The sequence below is a fragment of the Pagrus major genome, chromosome 13 (assembly GCF_040436345.1).
Source record: "Pagrus major chromosome 13, Pma_NU_1.0".
In the NCBI taxonomy this organism is placed as follows: domain Eukaryota; kingdom Metazoa; phylum Chordata; class Actinopteri; order Spariformes; family Sparidae; genus Pagrus; species Pagrus major.
Genome location: NC_133227.1, coordinates 3988740 through 4009399, shown reverse-complemented (window position 1 = coordinate 4009399; position 20660 = coordinate 3988740). Strand labels below are relative to the sequence as shown.

At 41.3% G+C, this 20660-nt stretch overlaps 1 protein-coding gene across 1 annotated transcript; it reads right to left on the bottom strand.

Annotated features, from left to right (window-relative positions):
* Positions 1 to 1187: 1187 nt before the first annotated feature.
* brwd3 (bromodomain and WD repeat domain containing 3) lies at positions 1188 to 19073 on the bottom strand. The gene is made up of 40 exons (XM_073479510.1): positions 18930 to 19073; positions 18717 to 18775; positions 18582 to 18611; positions 18337 to 18396; positions 16892 to 17042; positions 16606 to 16704; positions 16313 to 16473; positions 15313 to 15534; positions 14997 to 15097; positions 14818 to 14888; positions 13861 to 13961; positions 13701 to 13741; positions 13504 to 13608; positions 13254 to 13404; positions 13019 to 13153; positions 12806 to 12934; positions 12262 to 12487; positions 12020 to 12160; positions 11649 to 11832; positions 11453 to 11546; positions 11190 to 11360; positions 10390 to 10463; positions 10115 to 10307; positions 9863 to 9973; positions 9671 to 9778; positions 9431 to 9555; positions 9254 to 9336; positions 9058 to 9169; positions 8861 to 8922; positions 8017 to 8172; positions 7811 to 7931; positions 7580 to 7705; positions 6758 to 6833; positions 6608 to 6664; positions 6355 to 6498; positions 6085 to 6237; positions 5824 to 5993; positions 5412 to 5500; positions 4000 to 4134; positions 1188 to 3907 (listed from the first exon to the last, which is right to left on the bottom strand). Exons 1-40 carry the CDS (start codon positions 18961 to 18963, stop codon positions 3039 to 3041), a joined length of 5430 nt encoding a protein of 1809 aa, XP_073335611.1. The 5' UTR covers positions 18964 to 19073; the 3' UTR covers positions 1188 to 3038.
* Between the last annotated feature and the right edge of the window lie 1587 nt (positions 19074 to 20660).

Below are 20660 nucleotides of genomic sequence, written 5' to 3'. Positions count from 1 at the left end.
TCTCCTCAACATGACATACTATAAGAATAAACTGTTTTTATACACCAAGGATACTTGAAATATTGATTAAACTAACTGAAGAGCTCCTGATGGCAGCCTCTTTGTTTGGTACATTTGCACAAAAAATTCTGCATTATTTAGAGAGCTGTCAACCTAAACGCTTTATATACAGATGGATGACAATTTAAAGGAGCCTCCCAGCCTCTGGAACCCTCCTCATTCTTCTGGTGTTCGATGAATTCACATCATTTTCATTCTCATCAAAGCATTCAATGATGCCTCACCATGTCACACAGCAGCTAGTTTGGCGCATAAGAATTGATTTAGCACAGCTGCTCTGTTGTTGTTGTCTGGCTCAGGCACGTGTGAGCTGACCAATCAGAGCAGACTGGGTATTTGGGGGCGGGGGGCGTTTCAGACAGAGCTGCAGCACTGGACAGTATGAGAAAACTGATGTGATTTTTGAGCATTGAAGCATGTAAACATATTCTAGTAGTAACCCAAAATACAATTATGTACCTAGTTTTGTGCATAATTTATTTTGATTTTATGTTTTTTATGATTACCAATAGCTGATTTTTTTTTCCTGTTCTTTTTAACCTCTCTGTCTGAAGCACCATTGCTCAAGCAAAATATCCCCTTGGGGACAATAAGGTATGTTATCTTACTATTGTGAAAAGTTTATTATCAAACATGGTTCAATATTATCAGCACCTGATGTTTTAAATGAAGTACTTCAGATTTTCATTCATCACTCATTTACACACCTAGTCACCTTTTCTTCTTTATTTGTATGTGCACATGTGACACACTACATCCTTTAAAGTGACCTTTATGCATTGATCTCCTCTAATTCCCATCATCCTCCAGCATCTCTGCAGTTTCTAGGTGTGGCAGAGCCCGGTGCGTCACAGCTCAACCTTGTTTGTTCCTCGTCTGACTCACCCCCAGCTTTCAGTGAATTAATGCAGTTACGCACTTGCAAATAGTACAGTCAGGTTTATGACTGTCTATCACGGTCGATAGGCTACAGTCCCCAGTATTCTGTGACTCGTGAATCTTTGCCTTCGGTGCATGTTTATGACCCCACGGTTGTTAAAAGAAAAAAAAGGCTACAGATGACTCAGTTGCAGTGCTGGCGAACAGCTCATGCAGTTTGTGCTGAAATCATGAAATCAACAAATTCATTCTGAGAAATCCAATTTTTTATTAAAAAAAAGAAAACACATACAATCAAAACATCGCGTATAAAAGACAGTCACATATTCCACCTACAGTAGAACGTTATTGTTGTATTTGCCATCCACTAATCTGATGCTTTGAGGCGAGACTAAGAGCCAGCTACTATATGAAAATAAGATTCCAAAATATGAATCTTAGTCTTCTCACACTCAGAATAATTTCTAGACGCTTTTAATGCTGCCGCTCGGAGCACCCTAGATGCTGATTTGTGTGTTTTTATCTCTGAGAACCCTCTCTCTTATGACCACACAGAGGCAGAGTAATGAGGAGGTGGGTTTGGATTAGAGCACCCAGTGTTGAAATGAGAACTTGAGAGCCAGATTTCCTGGTTTTGTCCTGACTGAATCAAATGATTTACCGACCAGCGACTGCACACACTTCAAAGTAAACATTATTGATGTATCCATTTTGATGTAGCTCCACTAGATTTTTAGAAACACTTCCAGGAATCACTCATAAAACCAGGCAGGAAAACTAGACAGTGATTCTGATTGTAGTATATTATGGAAAAAGCAATCATGAGTGCATTGATCTACCCAAAAAATAAAAAAAATAAAAAACAGTCCAGGGGGATAAAAATGGCACAACAAACTAACAAAAGATGAAGCTTCATGATACACAGGCTGAACTTCAAACTAAAAAAATAAAGACTGAATTTGTGTGTGCTGGCACAGTTTAAACAATCTAACAAAAATCATGAGTGCTTTCATCTCATTTCTCTTCTTCTTTATTACTCAGCTGCCATGTGGAGTAGATAAATGTGCAAATATTTCCTTTTCCTCGTCACTATGAACGTACGAAATAGCTAAAGTCACCCGAATATAATACAATGGAAAAATAAATATTTCTGTGGAAGAAGAGTATGCCAGGAGCCCCTTTTGCTTTTTGCACATGCTGGGTGGAGAGGGTGTGATGGAGGCGACCACGAATAATCGATCAGGATGTACAAATACAAACACGGTGCAGTGGCTTTTTTACCCAAGAAAAGAAAAAAAAGAAAAATCACCTTTACCCTTAAAAAAAAAAAAAAATCTGATTCTAACATGATTTAAATTGCTGAAAAACAGTCAACACCAGCAAAGGGAAAGCAGGGAAAACATTTAACATTCACACCATTATCTGTAGGAGCTGGGATGACTGTGGTGCTGTCACTGTGATTCCTCGGTATTGCTAGTGCCCAAACTACTCGCCTTGATCGCACACAAAATCTGACTGATGCGAGCTCTGAAAACTAAGGCTTGTGGTTGTGAGGAAAGACCAAAAAAGTTGACATCGGTAACCTTGAGTGATACTGCACACGGTTTTCACAGTGGTCGTGACGGAACTGGTGACCACTAGCACGAAGAGTTTTGTTAAATTACTCGTTGAGAAAAAAACAACTGAGAAATAAAACATGAGCACCATTTTTTTGGCATCTCCGCATCCTTCTTTGGTGACCAGGAGTAGGAAAAAGTTGTGAGAGGTGCAGAAAGGAGGGTGTATAGTGTTAAGTACTGGACGTGATGGAGGAGAGGAAGAGCAGTGTCTCGAAGTCTCCTCCGGCAAGCGGTAAGGCCGAGGTGAGTTAGTCCAGTTGGAGAGGGTCCGTGTTGAACAGTAGCTCTGTCGACCTCCTTGGCGACACATCGTGAGGACCAGCTTTCAGATTGAGAGTCATAAGCAGTCTCAGATAAAAAGAAAATCACATATATATATATATTTATATCATATATACACTTTTACAAAAAAAAAGAAAAAAAAATCCCTGAAGTTTTACTCATGTTTGACAGTCTTGAGGTTTGAGTATGAGTGTTGTGTTAGTGACCCCAGCCCATGAGGTGGCTGACACGTGCCTTCTCAGTCATGCGGCGTACCCGTCCTGAGCGGGACCGACCCAGGTTGAGGGGGTCTTCCTTCGACCCGTGGCCGTCGTCCTCTGACTCGTCCCTGTACAGAACTGTCCTGCGGCCCTGGTTGCGTGTGTTCACCCTTCGAGACTTGCACTGGTTGCCTCTCGGACTGCTAGCTGCTGCTGCTGCTCCTCTCTGCACCTCACCAGAGTTGTCCTCATCCTCATCCTCCTCCTCTTCTTCTTCCTCTTCCTCCTCCTCCTCCTCCTCCTCAGGTTCCTCCTCCTCCTCTGGCTCCTCCTCTTCCTCCTCCTCTCCCTCATCCTCTTCTCGTCTTACATCCACCTGTTGCTGTTGCTGCTGCTGCTGCTGCTCCTCTTCTTCTTCTTCTTCTTCTTCTTCTTCTTCTTCTTCATCCTCTTCTTCTTCTTCTTCTTCTTCATCCTCCTCATCTTCCTCCTCCTCCTCCTCCTCCTCCACCTCTACCGGCAGCTGCACTCGTGCTTTTTTAGGTCTCTGTGCTGCGTCCTCTCCTCCTTTGTGTTTCCGTTTCCCTGAGGCCGCCACCTTACCCTTAGCCGAGAGCCGTACCGACAGGCAGGGTGCTTTGCTGTAGTCGTGATCTCCACCTTCCACGTACTTCTCCACCTCAGAATCGGAGCTGTCCTCGCTGTCTGACGATGAAGAGGAAGAGGAGGATGATGAGCTGGAGGAGGACTCCGACGATGAGCTGTTGGATCCGGACTCCTCCCCCCCCTCATCGTCATCAGACTGCGACGCCCCCCGACTGTGCTGCTGTCTGGAGCCGTTACTTAGATGTAGGTTACGCTGGTGCCCTGGATGCAACACAAAGAGGACAATAGTTCATTTCTGCAGCGTATCTTTGAAGTCATATTAATATGAAAGGTGTTTATGAAGCCTCTGATACCTGACTTCTTCACTGGAGTAGCTTGGCTGCGAGTCACCCGATGCGGCCCTTCGTTTCTGCTCTCGCTGCTCGTCCCTGAACTTGGGGAAGAAGGCTGGATGTCCTCTTCCTCTGCTACACTGCTGCTTTGATGAGCTAAAACAACAATGCATAGATAATTACCAATACGTTGATAACAAGACTGTAATCATTATTTTTCATTAAGGGTGTCCCGATTTCGATTCAAAATCAAAAATCTATTAAAATAAGCCTTCAGTTTCAATCATCAAAAGCAGAAGCGGGCCCAAAACAACAATAAAAAAGGAGGAAAAAAAAACACCATCACACAGCTATTTAAATATTTTTGGAGAAGAATTTGGAAATGTAAATGACAATTGTCAGTGCGAAAAATCAATGATCTGTTTATCTTTACAAATTCTGATGACACTGTCTAAAGCCCAGTTCAGACCAAAGATTCGTGACGGGACTAATCTCCCGGCCTCTGGCTGATGGTGTTGCCAGTGACGTAATGCACGTCATCAGTTTCACCTGCCAATAAGTGCCTTGTGGTGAAGTTAGCTTGTCAAACTCTCAGCTGGTCAAGTGGCAGAGTTTTTCAGTTTTTGACAGAGGAAAGGGACAATCAGCTCATTGGTTTGTTTGAGTTACAGCTGTGACTGTATGACGCAACCCTGAACGTTTAAATTTACTGCTAAACTGACAACTTCACTGCTTTTCCTCTGCATTTACAGCCACTCTTGGCCGCTTCCTCTCTCTCACTCACTCAACCACACATTCACTATGCACACACCTTTTGTTTTTGCAGCTGCATCAACACTAGAAATGCACCTGTAGCAAGTAACTCGCTATCACTGTGCTCATTCATATTTTAAGATGCAACAAATTATATCCAGCTATGAAAAAGCCCGACAAGACAACTGTTAAAACGGTATACAGAGTACTGTACAGAGAGTTGTTGCAATAGAGATGATACGCCGTCTCATATAGTTGCATTGGTGTGAACTTGAAAGTTTCTAGAACTAAATATAAATAATTAAGAGGATCGCTTAAAATTGTGTTAATGCCTTAAACTTCTAATTACTGTTTGCTACAACATGCAGAATCTAAATGGTTGTCAAAACTGTATCTATAAAGGAAAATCTATTTTCTTCAGCTTTCAGAATGTGTGCACACAGCAGTAAGCCCTCCAAGCTGCCCATGCCCACATAAAACTGGTGGCAGAAGGACTTGCAGCCCTCTTATTCATTTGAATGGAGGCCAGGCCACAACACAGCGGGGATGCAAACACAGGGGGCCCGAGAAAAAAAAAAAAAAAAGCGCGGTTGTCAGGCAAAAAAGTTGAAGCAGACTAAACTTTTGCTGCACAGCACAGCGACCTGAAAACACATTGAGCCACAACAGCACACACTTACCCTGATATGATCTCTGAGAACGATTCTTGGTTGAGGTCTGGGATTTTTTTGGCTTTGACACCTTCCCTGACTTGTGCTTCCCTTTAGGACTGGACATATGGAAACAGAGAAGAGACAGAACATTTAAGAATAATTAGATACTTTATGTAACAGCAAGGTGTCTGACACTTTTATCAGCTGAAATTAAAGGCGTTGAAACACCTAATAGACCAGAACTAGGACTTGTTTTTCAGCAGAAAACAGATGAGAAGAGAAAACAAGAAACCATTTTTACTGTATTTCTAAAGCTAAATGTAAAGTATAAAACAGGCTTCAAGCTTAATGGAGCAGATGCCCCACATACACTGGAATGAAAGAAGTCATGTAATAATGTGCAGTGTTCAGTGACATGCTTTTGACTGAGGCTCAGTACCTGGGGGATGGACTAATAGGTGGCGAGCTGCCTCCGTTGTGCAATCTGTCCCTGTAACTGAGTCTCTGACGAGCCCGCCGCTCATTCTGACAGGCAGACTTGTAGTCGGAGATGATGGAGATGATGTTCTTTTCAAAGAAGGCCGACAAGCTGAGGGTCATTGTGTAGATCTAAAGCAAAAAAAAACAAAAACAAGAAAAGTGGTAAAATCAATACTAGACTGTTACACTGATTTTGTAAATCTCAAGGATGACACTTCACCTGTGATTTCTTGTTCGGCGTGTACGCTTTGGAGTTGCTGAAAATGAGGCGCACGTCTTTGGCAAACTCCATCGGATTTTCATAGTTCCCTTCAAACAGCGTCTCTGACACTGTACTCAGGTCCATTGGAGTGTCAATGATGTCTCGATAGTCCTGAACACAACAAGGTGAGAGAAGAAATCTTTAACTCGACTTCTCCTTATACTTTTCTACCTGTGGCATGCATTTTTGATGTCATGTGAAGTGTCTTCTGGCGTCAGTGGACTTTACCGGATACTCAAACAGATCCACAGGTTGCCTGAACGGTTCTGAATCTGGCGAGGTGATCATTCGGCGCACCAGCTCTCGGCATTGACCTCGCCACGCTTTCACATTTAAAACCACACCACGCTTCTGAGAATTCGGGTTCCCTCCCTTTTAGAGAGAAAATAAAACAAACTAAGACTGGAGCTACTGTAGATGATTTTAAGTTTGCAGCAGTCTTAGGGGTTTGTTGTAGGATGTGGACTGTGGTGCTTCTTACCCGATGTCCAGAAGATGTGCCTGGAGTGTCCGAGTCCACATCCACATCCAAGTCGGCCTGCAGAGGAACACATACACATTATTATTAACAGCAAAACAATAATCCAGAGAAGGAGCAGAGGTAATTGTGCACTTTACACAACTCTCTTACCGTCGCTTCTCCTCCACTGCTGATCTCAGACTTCAGTTTGTGATACAGATCCAAGATGTCTGTGCAGCTCTGATCCCTGAAGAAAAGAGGGAGCAAAGGAATCAAACTCGTGTAGAAATATTAGATAATTGTTAATACCAGTGTTGAAGGGGGTGCAGGATATCATATTTTTGCAGATATCTGATCATTTCTAACTCATTTTGGCCAATTGCTGATGCTGTTATCGATATATGCTCAGAATTTTTTCCACCTGCAAAGAGAGCACATCAAGTCTCCCCTGCAGTGCCATTAAATGCATTTTGCCTACTTGCAGATGTAGACATACACTGCTTTTAAAAATGTCCACACTCACTGGGCCAAATAAAAAAACACTACTTTGTTCAGTTTGTGTTAAAGCCTTATCTTATCGGCCTAGCATATTGGCAGAAATCTTCATTTTAGGCTGGCGCAGATACTTCATTTCAAGCCTTTATTGGCCGATAGTGATGACATGCAGATTAGGGATGGGATGATAAAAGATTTTATCGTGGATCAGATTACTTGTTAAGATTTATTTTGTTTGTTTTTCACTGAAAAAAAAGATGTGTGTCCCATCTCTGCAATATATATATTTGTTGCCTAACTAAATGTAAGGTTAAAGTGACTCAATTTTAATGATTATTTTAAAGTTTTAAGAATATTTTACTGATTACTGGGATCATATCGCAAATTATGTTGGAAAGGATAATCGTTGCATGAAATTTTCATATTGCCCCATGCCTAATGCAGATATTACTGTGCATCCATAGTATCAGTCAGAGCTATCACTCTGTGGAGTCTTACCCGATGTAGTGCAGGAGAACGTCAGTCACCACCTTGGCAGATGCTACTATGGGGCTCTGGGGTTCGTTGAAAGTGCGGGCATTGTGTTCAATGTAGCGCACCTCCCACATTAATGCAGAAATCCGCCTGCAGCAGAAAAGAACATCCACACGTGAAGCTCAATATATGGCTTAGATATACAGTATATGGAAAAGATGAATTGTGTGGCGTAGATTATGCATGCTGCTCCACCTGTAAAAGCGGTTCTCCAGCCGTTTGCGGATGGTGCTGAGGTCAGTGGGGTAAGCCACCGCAGTGCAGTACAGAGGGTAGTCCCGCAGATTTACTGGTGACGCGAATGCCTTGGCTACCTCTGTGGACAAACAGGAGGGAGATCAAACATGGCGGACATGGAGGTCGGATTTTTTCCTGTAAGGAACAACCTTGTGGTGTCTTACCCAGTGTAAGAAGCTGATCGATGCCGCAGATGACTCTCTCGCAGTCTTCGTCTCGTGTGTGGGCACCCCACTCTCCTTCCTGAGGCGTGTAAAGAAGAGCCTTCAGCTCCTCCTCTGCCACCTCCACGCCATCACCAACCTGCTCTGGCAACGCAGCTGATGGAGCCACAGAATGTGTCAGAGAATGAAGCTGTATTTAGTTAACTGTTCAGCACATATAAAAAAGCAAAAAACTGTATTTTTTCATTTAAACAATCCTGATTAAATACTTCTTTAGTTCTTTAGAGGTTATATTTTACAAAGAAAACTGTCTCTTAGTTTGAAGCATGATATATAAATATAATATAGTAAAATCACAAACCATTCTGCTACTATAATAAAATGGAAGAATGAGGAAATTAAATTAAGAAAGTGAAAATTATAAATGGATGACCTGGTTGTATAAATCATGCCAAAAAGGAAAAAGTGCAACTTGAAAAGGAGCAGCAAGTGGTTTCAAATCAAAAGATATGGTAATAAAGTCTTTTGTGATACAGAAGGTTCCCGACCATTCAAGAATATCTAAAAGCCACCACGAACAGGTTGAAGTCTCTAAATGCTAAAAATAATTGACCCTTTTATCTGCTAAAAAAAAAAAAAGACAGTCTTCATGAAAGAAGACATTATTTCTTGCTTTAGGAATGCGTTACGTCCAGAGTTGTTTTCGACTGACCAGATTTTGTTAAATGCTTTACTAGCTTTGAAAATATTCATACAGAAATCTGGATCAAAACCCTTTTTCAGGATGACAATTTACATTTAAAGAATGCAGTGTGGTCTCATTAAACTGTGTGATAACACTAACCTTCCTCAGGAATCGGCTCCATGTCCCAGGGACTCATCTTCTCCCGCTCACCATTATCCCACCTGGTGAAACAAGAAAATACATCAGTTATTTATTAAACCATACAATGTGCAAGATTACAATCACTTATTTCATTTAGCTCGTGAAAAGTGACTGTTGATACATAATGTTGGAGTGGAGAACTCCTCCAGACGTACTTTACTGCATAGCACTGAAACAGGCTGTCTGGATACTCCAGCTGCAGAGGCTCCTGGTCCTCCACAGAGCCGAACCACCAGGCGTCGTCGATGATGCTGCGGAACCTCATACCTGAGGAGAGCAAAGTAAAATGGGACCAGAACATACCCACAACAATGAACATAAGTGGGAGGCACATCCCTTCAAAACACTAACCTGGCTGCCAGTTGTGCTCTTTAGCCTCGTTGTAAAACTGCTGCAGCACCAAGAAATCTATGACATCAGGCATGTCATGGTACCTTTAGAGTGTGGGAAGGAAAGCAGAGTGAAATTCATATGCTTCAGTGTACATTCACTTATCTTGTAGTGGGTGTACTATATATAAATGCTCACTTTAAGGAGAAAGAGTCATTGGTCATCTTCCCTGAGACTGGGTCCAAGAAAGCCAGTTTTAGGCAGCAGAGGGTCGGAGGTCCCACCTCATATTTGATTCCAACCACCTTCACAGATTCCTGGTCCTGAGGGGGTGAAAGAAAATCCATAAAAAGGTAAGACTCAGGATGAATGAACAGGAGTATTTGTTGCTAGTCAGATAAGTGGTGATTAATTAATTAAAAAATAAATAACACTCACCCTGAGGTCAAGTCTGTTCCAGGGCTGTTTCTGAGGGTTGATGCTGTACGCCTTGGCCCTGCGGACGGCTCGGACATAGGCCTGATGACCCTGTTTGAAGTAGATGAGCTGGAGGAGGAGAGGGGGACCGTGATCACAAATGCATGTAATGTAATGTATTTTTCTGTTTGATAATAGAGTGACACTCCTTACCTCATCTCCCATTTGTGGAACAAAAGGAGAGCGGTGTGGGATGGTCTCCATTATCCAGGATGGTGGCAGCCACTCCTCCGCATCAAGTCCAGCCAGAGAGGATGTGGGTTTCTGAGTACATACAATTTGTTGGTCAGGCTACAGTGAGAAAGGTGCTGCAGGACAGCATTTGAAAGATGGAGCACAGCTAATGTTTTCCACAAAGACATGTTTTCAGCGTGAGTACAGGAGCTGCAGGTCATGTTAGCTCACTTGTTTGGTCTCCTTGGGTTTCTTCCTCTTCTCATTTTCCTTCTTCTTGGCCTCTTTCGCCTTGTCATCGCCCTCTTCCTCCTCAGAGCTGCTGTAGCCTTGAGGTTGTACGGGTCTCCTGGTTGATCGTTTGGGCGGCTGAAGGTTGATCCCAGCATCGGCAGTCCAATCCGAATATTCACTGGAGGAGTCACTGAAAATGAAAAGGGGCTGTAGTTAGTAGGGTGATTATTATTAAATCTTGAAAACACTAATGCTCAGTCGAAGACATGTACCTGGAGCTGCTTTCAGTCTGCCACTGAGCTTCACCATCAGAGGACGCCTCGCTTTGCTCCACCTGTTCTGCTGCCTGAAAAACACAGAAAATTATGTTAGTATTATGACATACAGCATACATACTATTCTCTGGCTTCTTTATATCATATCCATTTTCAAGTAGAGTATTTCCACATCATTTTTTATTTTCAGACTGTTTAAATGGCAGTTTTAAAAAAAAAAAAATTGTGCAACTTTTCCAATATTTGATTTTTTTTTTATATCGAAAAATATACAATAAAAACATCATAATACATATATATGTCTAAAACAGTTTTGGCACTGAAAATAAAACTTTCAAACTTTGATTTGAAAACAAAACCTGAACTAAAAATAGAAACATTGGCATTAAAATATTTGTATTTGAAAAAGTTGTATTGGCATTGAACATCGTTCCACTGAAAAAAAGCCCCACTGACAATACTATTATTTCATTTTGTTTTGATTTTTTTTTTTTATCTTGATGTGTGTTTCAATGACAATCTTCTGATTTTGCTTAATGTCTGTCATTTTTAAGAAGTTGAGTATAGCGGACGAAAAGACATTCATGAATGAAGAAAAGAATCTAATCAAAATGCAAAAAATATGAAAAGAAAATCATCATTTTTAATGTCTGTATTTTAAAGTTCAGTCGAACTTGTTTCACTGCCACACATTTCACATGCCAGTGCTACCAGGTTTTGTTTCCAATGCCAAATTTAACTTTTGATGCCAACATTTAATGTTGCTGTTCCAGCCACATAAGAAAGACGAAACATACCTCTCCATCGCTGTCAGAGTCTACCTGGCTGTCAGGGTTGCGCCGGTTGCTGCCATTTCGACTCCTGGTCCCGGGACGGCGGACTTGAGCTGAGCGAGTCTGATAGGCGTGTTGCTGCTGCTTTTTCTTGCTGGGCCGCAGCGAGCGCAGTCGAGTGGTCAGCAGTTCGCTCTACAATTGCGAAAATGTGGAAAGCGGGAATGAATTCATATTGATGGTATTTGTGAGTTGTGAAAACAGCTGTGAAGTGAAGAACATTGTACCTTGGGTGTGCAGGCTGCTGGTTTCTTCCTCCTCTCGGCATTGTATAGAGAACATTCCATGTCACCTTTGGCTTTTCTGCACTCCTCCAAAACTCTAATAAAAAAAACCCATTATGAAATTGTACATGATTACTAAACAAATTATATAAAAAGATAAACTCCTTCCATCCATTGAAATTCCGTCCTTCAGCCTCACCTGAATGTCCCTTGCGGCACCTCATTGACCACCACTCTGCGGCTCCAGGCCAGCAGGTCCCTCTCGGTGGCCACTTGACTACGCAAGGCATTATGCTGCATCTGCCACACCCCATCCACCTGCCCACTTCTGTGTGATTCAGCAGCCGGAGAGGAGGCCACCACATCTGCATCTGCATCATTAGCTAAAAATACGGAGAAACCAGATTGTTTTGACGTTTTGTTGCTTGGGAAATCTGACATTTTTGGCCACACGAAGCTATTAGAACACTAGTATCTACACAATGCTCATGCTCACAACCAAAAACATCCTACTAGACTGTATATCACACAGAAAAATTGTTTGCTGATAAAATGTGAAATAAAAGATACCTTCTGCCTCATCAGCCATTTCTTCTCCGTTTTGAAGCTCGTCCTGCTCGTTCTGCAGCTGCCTGATGAGATTGTCCAGTAAGCTTTCTCTGTTATCTGCCGTTTGCTGGCCAAGCACCTGCTCAACCAACTCTCCATCACCTGAGCAACAAAAGGGCAGATATTGGGTTAAAAACTCGATTCGATTATATTTCAAACTCAAGTATTCTGAACGGTGCGAGTAATGACGGAGCAGGCTTTACTGTTAGCCATGTATCCAAGCTGGGGCACTAGCTGCTCCTCGTTGCAGGTTTCTCTTCCTGGCACCAGGCGCTGGTAGTGAGGGGGGTGAGGATTCCCATCGACATCCACCAGGAATGGCGGAGGCATGAGGTGCGGGGCTTGCTGCGTCTGCTCGTCCAGCACATAGTTGTTAGCGTCACGGATAAGAGGTCTATAGTCCGTGTGGAAGAACATCTGGTCAGGAATCTGGAGGGAATAAACAGTAGATTTGTGTTGAAGATGCTTAGATGCCTCCCTGCACAGGGCAGACCAGGAAGACAGAGTTAGTTACAATATAGAGCTTCTTTAGGGTTATTAGCAGTCTTCCCTACAGTATTTCAAAGGATCCTTGATGACACGTGGCCTGAATTTGGGTCTTATGATTGTAGAACAGTGTGCGTGACCACAAATACTGTATAACTATCAAGTCTGAATGTTGTTCCTTTGAGAAAAAAAGGAACGGAAACTGAACTGAACTGATTATTAAGAGTAAATATGTTTTAACCAACAGTTATGTGCAGTCACCTTCTCATATGGTCTGCTGCAGCCGAAGCCAAAGATGAGCAAATGGCCGTGTGAGTCAGTGCAGGCAAAGTGTTGCCCATCAGCTGAGAACTTGCAGTCAAAAATAGCACCGTGGCCTTGCCCTTCAATCTGGACACAAAGATTTAAAAATTAACTCAACGACAGTGTGAATAAATAAATCAAAAACGATGATTCTCATTGTCGATCAGTTACCATGTTGAAGAAGTTGCGGATCTTGGCTCCTTTGGTCAGGTCCCACATGTAAATGTTGCCATCATGGCCAGCAGATAGCATGATGCGGGAGTCGAATGGGTGAGCCTCCAACACAAACACCTCGTCATCATGACCCTTGGGGAGAGAGAGAACACATTCTGTTGGTCAGTATGTGAATCACTAATTTATTCATTCTATTAGCAGCACAGTACAAATTCCAGCTTCAGCCACTCACAGATAAAACATGAAGCAGCTGTCCAGTGGTCGTGCTCCACGCTTTGAGCAGGTAGTTTGACACTGCTGTGATGACGGTGCTATCTGCACGGTCCCAGGCCACCATGGTCACCACCAGCTTGGTTTTATCATCCCCACTGGCAACAGCACTCCTGGAGGAAAATATCCCATCAGACAGGAAACACCAAAGCAGTTTACAGAGACAGAAATGGTACCGTGAAACTCTTGTGGAACACTGTTTACTCTCTTACCCAGGCAGCCTGGCAGCCATGTCTAAAGTGATGCTCTTCCACTCTTGTTGCTGGTAATGCCAGATCCTAGCTGTGCCATCTCGACTGCCACTCACAAACCTTAGACTGGACACATACACACATTTAACTGTCAGAGGCTTTAAAACCACACTAAAGAAACAGTTTGGGACTATGTAACTATTAGCAAAAACACTCACCTGTCACTGTTATTGCTAAACTGAACGACAACAACTTTATCCTACAAAAAACAGAAAAAAGTACATGTATTAGAGTTACACAGACCTTTCTTTAAAATAAGGTTAATGCATAAAACAGATTGGAACAAGGACGACGCCGTTACTGTGTATTGTTTCCTACCGTGTGAGCGTCCATCTCAGAGACCTTCATCGGAGTTTCAGCACCAAGGTAGTAGACCCTGATCATATGATCAGTGCCACCAGTAGCCATGAACATACCACCTGTTAACATTAAACAGAATCAAATGTAAGAGGAACATATTCAGTCTACAACAACATCTATAGATCCACATCCTCTCATTCTGTTGCTATTTATAGATGTTTATTATGTCTGCCCAGTGAAGCCTAAAACAAACTATCGAAACATTTCACATTTTGAAAACAAAGTTTTTCTAAAATTACAATGTGCCCAATTCATTCAGGTGGGCTGCCACAACAAATGTATAACTATTTGTCCGCAGTTATTGTGTTACTCAATGGACATTGTCACGCTAAAACCCCTTTCACACTGGACAAAAAACCCACCAACACCTGGCTTTTGTCTCCAGTGGAAAAAAGGGCACAATCGGCATTCATTCCCAGTCAAATGACTCGATGCAGTGACGCGTGTTCTGTACGCTGGACCATGAATAGTTTTCAATCTGCTCCAATTGGAGCCGTCCCCAAACATTGTTCAGATGATGTTGAGTTAGGAGGAGAGACGACATCGAACATGACACCAGAAAAAAAAAAAGGAAAGGCAAACGCCCTTACTGGCAATAGGACAGGAGACAATTGCTCTTTTTCAGAAGGTTAATCAGCACTTAAAAACCCGGCATAAACACGCATATTTTTAGTAATTAATATAAAAATGGTATCAGACTCCCTGTTTATTTGCTGAGGTAAGCCAATGTTGATGCATAAAAACTACTACTCAAACTACTTCATCATTTTCTGTGCTTTTATAAGTTTAAAAAAAAAAAAGAGTGTTTAGCTTTGGCTTGAGCAATAGAAATTCATAAGCCAAAAGTTATGTTGTTAGTTGTGGGGCATGTACATCTGATAACTGAAATGTTACCAAGGAGGGAAATACACATACCACTGCTGAAGGAGGAAGTAGAGACCTGTACTCCTGGACGTGACCGCTCAACAAACTTGACTGGTTGATCACTGAGGAAACATAAAAGCTGTTGTTACTTCCGTGAAAAAAGGAGCAACTTTAGAAAAGCTAGAATGTACAGAGCTAAAAACGCTGCAACAGATGTTTCAAAGACTTACTTGAATTTCATGCTGATGGAGTGCCACTTCCAGAAACACACCATGCCGTCTGCACCGGTGGAGGCCAAGTACCGCGTCGTCCCTTTGACAGCAGGACAAAACTAAGGGGATAGAGAGTCAGTGTTGGTTAGTCACAGGCAAGCTGACGTTTAACACAAGGCTAAAGCAGCAAATAACTAGTTTTGTGAATGCTGACATGTGGAGTAAAAGGAAGACAATCTACTCGATAAGGGTAATATAAGTTTAAAAAAAAAAAAGTTACTGGCCTGAATCAAAACTTCCTATTTCCATGTTTGAGTAACTCCTTCAGTCTCACCTGTATGGATGTGATGGAGGCACCATGGGCCTGCAGAACAGTGATGGGTGCACAAGTGCGTAAGCACCACAATCTGATGGTTTTGTCACAGCTCGCTGAGGCAAGGAGAGTGTTCTCGTGGTTGACGCCCATGTCACAGATCTCTGCAGAATGGCCGCGGAGTGTTGCCAGGAGCCGGCCGTCATCTGTGGCCCAGATTTTCACCAGGCAATCATCAGAACCCTGAAACACATTTGACATTGGCAACAGATAAATAGGACGGTTTTATTAAAAAACTATCTCCATTAAATGTTAGGAAACAGCTTGTGAGTTAATGTAAGCACCATTTGTGACATGTGGTCGTGTAACGACTGTCATAATACAATTAATACAATACAATTTAATGTAATTTTGTCACAATTAAAATCAAAACTAGCTTTTAACTGATTAATCATCTACTGCTTATTATTACAAGAGTATTTCTTCATTCTTTCCCTAGTATTTTGCTTCTCTTAATCACCTGTGTGTTGGACCGTATAATGTAACTTCATCAAACATCTGATTTCGCTGTGATTCAGCTGAACCTGCACTCATTTTGTTAGAGTAAGATCAGACTTAGCACACAGCTTCCAGCTTAGCTGAGCCCGTTCTAAACTGTAGTGACACAGCAACAGCCCCTAGATGTAATGCTTTCATTAACATGTATTTTATGTAAAAATGACATGACCAGAAAATGTTTACAATGTTTCGCAATGGTTGCAAAGGGTTCAGAACCACCTGAAATGTATTTTTTGAAATTGATTCTGGACTAGAGTAAAAACAAATTCGTCACATGTATGTGTTTCATGACAGGACTTCATATAATAATCTGTAAGTGTTGATTCACATACCTCAACCCTTGCATATTATCTTTGCAGCATTTGTATAATTTACTTAGCTTGGACTGGACAGATGGAAACAGAATTAGTAAGACACTACAGTTATGTGGCAATAATCATCTGGCCCAGAAATCATCACTCACCGTAAATATCCGACGACCGGTGCGATCAAAGGCTACGCAGTACACTGAAGAAAGGTGTCCGAGAATACGTTTGTGTATCTTCATGTGTTGGTAGGTGGAAGACGGCAGGGCCTGGCCGATACGAGCTAAGCCTGTGGCCTGGCGAGCACCCATGATGGACACTTGATATGAAGAAAAACAAGAATGATTAGCGAAGGCAACAAACTGTTAAAGCAGCCTTTATTAGTCTCAACTGCTCTAGGAGCTTTGAGTGTTTTAAATGGGTATAAATCAAAATAAAAAGCTTCACACACCAACATTGGGAGGACCTCCATTGCTGACTGGAGGTTCTGGTGGACGTCCTCGATGGAGTGCTGCCACAGCTGAACCACTGCATACTTTGTGGCTACAACCTAAATCACACGGGTAGTGAATTTAAAAAACATTGAGAAATATGAATGATTACTGATTTGGAAACAGACCTATTGCCAACAAATCACACAAACACAATAACTCTAACAATTACTACAGTATTAATGCGTGGACTGTCCATAAAAAACATAAAAAGGAGCTATGGTATGATGTGATGGAAATGCTCACTTTTGGTGGTACGCAGCAAAGACTGCCTCCCCAGCCCCAAAAGTGTTTGGACTCCAGGAACACTAGGTGGGATCTCCTTCTCTATTAGAGGGCCTATCCGCTGGCAAACACGGAGCAGGTAGTCTGCAGGAATGTGCTGGTTCAAAATCACCTGCAGGAGACATGGACAGCCATTATATAATACAACAAATATAAAAGTAGCCTTTAATGAGAAATGCCAAAGTAGTGTTATCTCAGTTAAAGTGTCAAATTGTTTGAATTGGTTAAGTTTGGATAAGTTAAAAGGAATTCCAGTTTATTTAAACAGATTAAACGGCCAGTGTTTATTACAGACGTCACCGTCATAATTTAAACTGACCATTAATGGATTTCTGAGGCTGATCAACAAATATTTTAGAGTTCTAAATATCTGACAATGACATATCTGCTGACTCTCAAGACAAACATTACTTTTTTTTTTAACAACTTCCCATGCTGTGTAGCAATTCGAGACATTTTATACTTTAAAATTACTTTCTGTACTGCAGTTTCTTGTTCTTTATCAGCACAAATACACACCAATACGGATATATCAGCAGTAAACTTACACTATCCCATATGTTGGCCCAAACAATGTATCCACCTCGCTGTATTTTACAGTTATTTCGAGAAAAGAAAAATTGTGTCCATGACAGCAAATCGTCTTTAACTGCAAAGATATTTTCAGATTTTGTTGCTTTACATCTATCTGTATCCTTTACTACAGTGTAAAACTCAAAAATTCAGCTGGCATCTCAACTAGTTTCTATTCACTCTACACTGTCTCTCTTAGACTGGGACAGAACAATCTCAAAGATGTGATATAAACTAGACATTACAAGGAAAACACAGTGTTTAGACTTTTCGTCCTTCAACTCAATCATAATTATACTCAGGACGGACATAAATTACATGATTCCTCTTTATTGTTTTTTTTCTCTGTCTCTTCATGTTTACACCAATAATCCGAAGCATGGTTTTGTGATGCAGCTAGCTGGATAACAAAAAAGAGAGGGAGGGTGAGGGAAAGCAAGAGGAGGGGCAGAGAAGCTCACAGCCAATCAAAAGACTCGCCTACTAGTCTTCCGGTTCGCTTGCAAAAGTAGCTGTGATTTCATTGGCTGCAAGAGAAGACCGACAGCTCCCGGGCTCTGGCTCAGCCTATCACTACGTGCCCTTGTCTCTATTCTCCACCTATTAGCCTACACAATAGCAAAGCCTGCTCGTAGTTATTTAAAAATAGGCCTATACTAATATAAATGTTTTATTGTGTTTTTATAAACAGAAATACATTGTCACCGTGTTTAATCCAGATGGTTGGCTGGAATAAAAATAAACACATCCGGTACGACTCAACTGTCGATTAAAGAAGAAGTTAATCGCTTCATTTTAATAAAAAAAAGTTAATTATGACAATTCACACTCACCCAGTCTTGGAAGGTCCGTTTGTATTTCTCCCCGTCCCAACTCCATCGTTCAGGGACCAACTAAAGTTAAAGAAAAAAGCTGTTAATAGGTGGCACTAAATTGCCAGTTTCGTCCCGGCTCGGCAACGCGATTCTTTGCCTAAGACCGACCAAAATTACTGAAAAGTTGCCCAAAAGGCGGCCAGATAGGCAGTATTACGGAAACCACACAGAAGAAAAACACAGAAAGGTCCTGATGAACCTACCTCATACTCCTCCAGCTCCTCGATCAGAATCTAACAACAGACACACACAGTTAGCGTTAGCTGCTAGCATTAGCTCCGTATTTAAAATAAATATAACCGATACGAGTACATATTTGGCATATTACGGGATGTTACCTGTGCTGCTTTTTTACAAGGTCCCGACTGCAGAAATCTGGCGATGAGGTAATACAGTTCTGAAAAGAACGAGAGGTATATTAGCTTGGTACCAACTAAAATAGAGCCGAGCTAACGTTAGCTAGCCGTGGTTGCACTCGGTTACTTAGCTCGCTACAAACTATGTGAATGTAAAATATCCTGTCGCGAATCAAAGGGACAGCCAGCACTCACCCGCTTCAGTTTGTGAACACTGTTCTCTTGCCATCACTTGATAAGACAGGCGACATTAAGACAGACTGATGTTTTAGCTTGCTCGTTAGCCGCCGGCTAGCTAACAGTAGCTAGTTGTGTGTAGCTAAAACAGGCTAGTGAATGGCCTCCTCCTTTCTCAAGTTGTCCCCGGACCACCTGGTGCTTTGTGTTAGCGCCCTCCAGTGAAACAATGCTATACTGGGCATTTTTTTATTTATTTTTTTATTTAAAACGAATACATCTGATAAACAGGACTATTTAAATATTCAAATCTAAAATGTGAAGTCCAGAAATTTTAGACAGGTAAGGTTTTATTTTCAGTAACCTATGAAACAGTCAGATATTAACATTTAACTCCCTTTGTCTTCTGTAAACTCAACAGAGGTAAAATACTATCCATAGTTTTCAGAAAGATTTTTAAGATTAGTGTTTTTTAGGTGGCCAGTGTCATCTTGTGAGTGCAAAACATCGTTTACCCTGAGGTTTACAACGTGTTGCTGTCATATAAGCCACATACATCCATACACAGTAGCCTACATGCTGTAGATAAAGTTGAAAGTGTTGGGAAATCTTACTTATTTATTGACTTATTTTCGATTACATGAAAAACTGCATCGTGTTGTGGTGCTATGGCAGTATTTGGAGACCATCATTCCAGGAGAACATCTGGGTTTAATTTAGGAAGAGGCCTACTTGACCTTAATGGTAACAAAGAAAAGCTTTAGGTTATACTGTAACGTGGTAAATCATAAATGTACAAGCTTAACAAATAAAAAATCATATCATGAAAAATAATTTAACATAATGGACATTGTATATCATTAATTGGATCTTGCCTGTAATCTTAATACAGATGTTTGCTTTACAATCTCTTATTTTTACAGTGTCTCAGTAACAATTTCAGTTCATTCAGATGTGGCTGTGACAACATCTGCATTCATGTTAACACAGGAGAATAACCGAAACAGTAATTATTGTTACCTAGAATTGAAAAGTACACACAAACTAGACACGTGATGTATTTAAATGGCACATCCATTATTATAATGGTATATAATTCACAAATAAAAACTTTCTTATATGCCACATTATCTTAGGTTCTAAGATAGTCTCAGTGTGATACTGCTGTGAAGTCGAAGCCTGCATCCTGCAAAAACCAACAAGTCCTTGAAAATCCCAACCTGACAGAACGAGTAAAAACAATTGAATAAGCTGCATTTGCTCTGTTTTTCCCCTGACGTTCATTTGCTTAAAAAAAAACAGTCGTGGAAATTTTGAGAACATGTCTGAGACTTGTCTAACAACCAAGGTGATGTCACAAGTTATTTGGAAACTGAAAGTAAATGTCCTATGATTCATGCTTTTTTTTTTTTACTTATCTGATACTGACAAAACGTGTGTCACTGTGGTCCACGAAGGAAGTGCATGACTGGAAGATTATTATTGGTTGTGCATGCTGAGTTTCTCCACAATAAAGCTTGATTTATCATGAAATTGGAGCAGTCATCTTCTCTTTGAATAAAATAAACTCTATATTGACTTGATATCCCAGCTTGGATGTTATTTTATATTCTGCTCCAAAATAATGTTTCAATACTTTTGTGTCTGAGCTATTGTAGCAATAGTGTCCCTGACACTACTCACACAATGTATTAAATGCCAGTATTTCAAACTTAAATGAGTGCAAGACCTTTTTCGTGTCAGTCCCGC